Genomic DNA, 4128 nt, shown 5'->3' with positions numbered 1-4128 from the left:
ATGCCTTAACTGTCTCTAACTGGAAGGATTTGGGTGTTTTCCTGTCTTTTGATATTATATATAATGTTGCAATGAATAACACGGTATGTAAGTCACTTCACATGGATGCGAGTGTTTTTACAGGACACATTGCAGACCTGCACTTATGAATAAAGGTATACATGCACCTGTGATTTTAACAGAGTCCACCAATTTGCCTCCACAGTGACTGTGCCAACTTCTGGTGCTCTGGCAAATTATAAGAGCATCCCTCCTCCAAAGTCTCCATGATAGTGTTTTAAAAATTGAACTCTACAGTCTCATCTATCTGATAGGTTATAAATGGAATATCATTCACTTTTAATCTCTATTTTTTATTGTTACGTGAGAGGTTGAACCTCTTTTATGCATTTATTATTTCCTTTGCAAACTGCTTATTCACTCCTTTGGCCTTACTTCTATTGTGTTGCCTGTAACAAATATTCAGTGTGTGATATTATTTTCAGAACTTGCAATATAAATTATTCCTAATATTCCCCATTGTTGCTATCAATTTCTGGCAAATAAATCACTGTTCAGCACTCAGAATTGGAGAAAATATTTACAAATGAAGCAAATGACAAGGTATTAATCTCGAAAGTATACAAACAGCACATGCAGCTCAGTATCAAAAAAAACAAAACAAAACAAACACAACCCAATCAAAACATGGGTGGAGACATACAGATGGCTAACAAACACATGAAAAGATGCTCAACATTAACTAAGTAAAGAAATCAAAACTATAGTGTGGTACCACCTCATACCAGTCAGACTAGCCATCATCAAAAAAACCTACAAATAATGAATCCTAGACAAAGTGTGGAGAAAAGAGAAACCTTTTTTACACTATTGGTGGGGTGTAAGCAGACACAGAGACTATGGAGAACAGTATGGAAGTGCCTTCAAAAATTAAAAATAGAATTACCATATGGCTCAGCAATCCCACTCGCGGGCATATAACTGGAGAAAACTATAATTCAAAAAGATACATGCACCCCAATGTTCACTGTAGCACTATTTACAATAGCAGGACACAGAAGCAACTTAACTGTCCATCAGCAGAGGAATGGATAAAGAGGATAATATTCCATTACATATATATAATTGTATAATATTACTCAGCCAGAAAAAGGAATGAAATTATGCCACCTGCGGAGACACAGATGGACCTAGAGACTGTCATACAGAGTGGAGTAAGTCAGAAAGACAAGACAAATATTATATAATGTCTCCTATATGTGGATCTAGAAAAAGATACAGATGAACTTATTTGCACAACAGAAATAGAGACACAGAGATAGAGAATAAATATATGGATATCAACAGGGAAAGGGAGGTGGATCAGATGGTAAAGAATGTGCCTACAATGCAGGAGACCTGGGTTCAATTCCTGGGTCAGGAAGATCCCCTGGAGAAGGGAATGGCTACCCACTCCAATATTCTTGCCTGGAGAATTCCACGGACAAAGGAGCCTGGTGGGCTACAGTCCATGGGGCTGCAAAGAGTCAGACATGACTGAGCAACTAACACTTTCGCTTTCATGTATAAAATAGATAACTAATAAGAACCTACTGTATAGCATAGGGAACTCTACTCAATGCTCTGTGGTGACCTAAATGGGAAGGAAATCCAAAAAAGAGGGAATATATGTATACACATGGTTGATTCACTTTGCTGTATAGCAGAAGCTAACACAGCATTTTAAAGCAATTATACACAATACAAATTAATTTTTTAAAAAAGAAATCACTGGGATGAATATTCAATGATAAGCAAAGTATTACAGTAAAGTTCATTATATCTACTTGGCCAGTTTTTATGAAAATATACCAATTTGAAGAATAATTATGATATATTAATGAATCACTTCAACTCATAAAAATTTCAGATGGACAGAAAATACAAAGTGACATCACAAAATAAAAACAACTGTAGCCAATGTGCATCTTTAAAGCAAAGATCACTATACACATACACACACACACACACACACACACACACACACCCCCAAAGAATAGTACTACTTTAAAACAAAAAGATATAGTAGTGCCTGGAGAAATCCGACTACCCCTCCGTGCTATGCTTTTAAAGCCTGCAGTTGGCTCTTCCTTCACATGGTTCAAGCTTCCATGCCCTGTTCACTCAGCTTTCTTGTGAGTCGGAACACCAAGAAGAGACACCGGTTGATTTCTACTTGGACAATGGTCCAGGCACAGCTGCTATAGTCCTGGCTTTCCAGGTAATCACGGATCCTTTGGAAATACATTTTAACCTGTAATCTAAAGTTCTCACTGCCCAAGGTGTCACTTTTCTGCTTTGCTTGCAGTTTCATGAGTGCTTCTAGGTATTCCAGCTGTTGATGAAGTTCAACAAGGAACTTTTCTGTGTGACTTTCCTCCCAACCATCCAGAGATACAACTGCCCTGAAGAGGTTGAAGATCTGTTGAAGCATCTCATGAAGAATGGCCAGTACTTGTTCTTTCTGATACTGGTGAGGATTCACAGACTTCTGGGGAAGCAGGAAGTTTTTCCTGTGTGGTAGACACCGCTGAATTGACGAGGTCTGCAGTTTATTCAAAAGTTTTAAACTCTCTTGGTTCACTCTCCTTTGCTGGCAAAGAACCAGTTTCAGCTCTTGGGAGCAAACAGTGGAAGAAGCCAACAGAACCAACACAATTTCAAAGAAAGCCTTGTTAATCATGGTGAAGGTCAAGTATTCCACTTATCTCTTTGCAGACTGGATAAAGCTCTGACTCTAGTGATTATTTATTTTTGTGCATCTTAGATTATTCTGGAAAGTGTTCTTTTGTAGTTTTGTTTTCTAATGTTGTTATTTCTCCAAGTTGACATGTTAAGCTTTCTGGTTCTGTTTTCACAAGGTTTACGGGACATTTCTTCCACTTTCCCCATTGTGTTGGTTTATTTGAGGAAGTAATCGAAAGAATTTGTTTTCTTTGCATGTGTTCCTTGAGACAATAACAGACCAGTCATCCAAAATGATCTTCTATTACTCTCATTATTTATTATACACAAAGTTTCACTCAACACAATATGCTTTCTAAATATTTAGTCAAGCTTATTAAAGTTCTTTTACTGAGAGTAAGTTTTTCTTCTTAAAGGAATAGTCTTTCATGGAGTTATGTTTATCAGAGGCTTAGCAGCACCTATATGGCATGTGTGCGGGTGTGCTAAGTCACTTCAGTCATGTCCAACTCTTTGCGACCCTATGGACTGGGACCCGCCAAGTTCCTCTTGTCCATGGAAATCTCTAGGCAAGAATACTGGAGTGGGTTGCCATGCCCTCCTTCAGGGGACTTTCCTGACCCAGGGATTGAACCCAGATCTCTTACATCTGCTGAATTGACTGGTGGGTTCTTTACCACTAACACCACCTGGGAAGCCATAACACAGTCAGGCAAAAATTAAACAAAAAAAAATTTAACTGAGTAAATTTAAAGGTCAAATTGGTTCCACCGAGCTACAGAAAAGGAAAGGTTTTTAAACGTAGAAAGGGGGCAGAAAAAAGAAAATTATTAACAAAAAACGTACTGTTTCAGGCAAAGTTGCCTTCCTAAGGGGGATGGAGGTGCCTATACACAGATTACTTCACTACTGCTAACCAGGTAATTCTAGGTTGACTGGTTAAAGGTTACATTCCTGGGGTGTTGAAATTGCAATTAAGTTAAATATTAAGTCTTGGTTTACTGGCATGGGGTTTAGCATAAGTAATTCCATTTTTGGTCTGTTGTCTCCTTTTTACACTACTAAATTTAAAACCTCAAGTAGAACTGTATCTTTGCACAAATGCTTGAGCAGATTAACCTTAAGATATGTATCAGCAATCTTAAATTGCTTTGTGTCTGAGCCAAGCAGTTCAATATCTAAGATTCTAGCCTATGGAAGTAATATAAAAAGGAAAATATTAGCAAAGGAAGATTGTTATAAAATTATTGCAACTGTAGAACATGAGAGACACTGCATAGGTCCAACAATAGTGGAATGGTTAAATAAATGTTGGGAAATCCACATAATGAAATGCTATGTAAAAATTATAAATAATCACATCATATGTGGAAAGAGTTTGAGGGCAGTTGGTTAGTCTATATT

At 37.5% G+C, this 4128-nt stretch overlaps 1 protein-coding gene across 1 annotated transcript; it reads right to left on the bottom strand.

Moving 5' to 3' along the window:
* Positions 1-2140: 2140 nt before the first annotated feature.
* On the bottom strand, positions 2141-2722 carry IFNE (interferon epsilon). Its single transcript, XM_043890689.1, has one exon. It carries the CDS (start codon positions 2720-2722, stop codon positions 2141-2143), a length of 582 nt encoding a protein of 193 aa, XP_043746624.1.
* Between the last annotated feature and the right edge of the window lie 1406 nt (positions 2723-4128).

Source organism: Cervus elaphus, chromosome 29 (assembly GCF_910594005.1).
Source record: "Cervus elaphus chromosome 29, mCerEla1.1, whole genome shotgun sequence".
Classification (NCBI taxonomy): Eukaryota; Metazoa; Chordata; class Mammalia; order Artiodactyla; family Cervidae; genus Cervus; species Cervus elaphus.
Note: the sequence above shows the minus strand (reverse complement) of the source record. Positions and strands in the feature narration are given on the sequence as shown.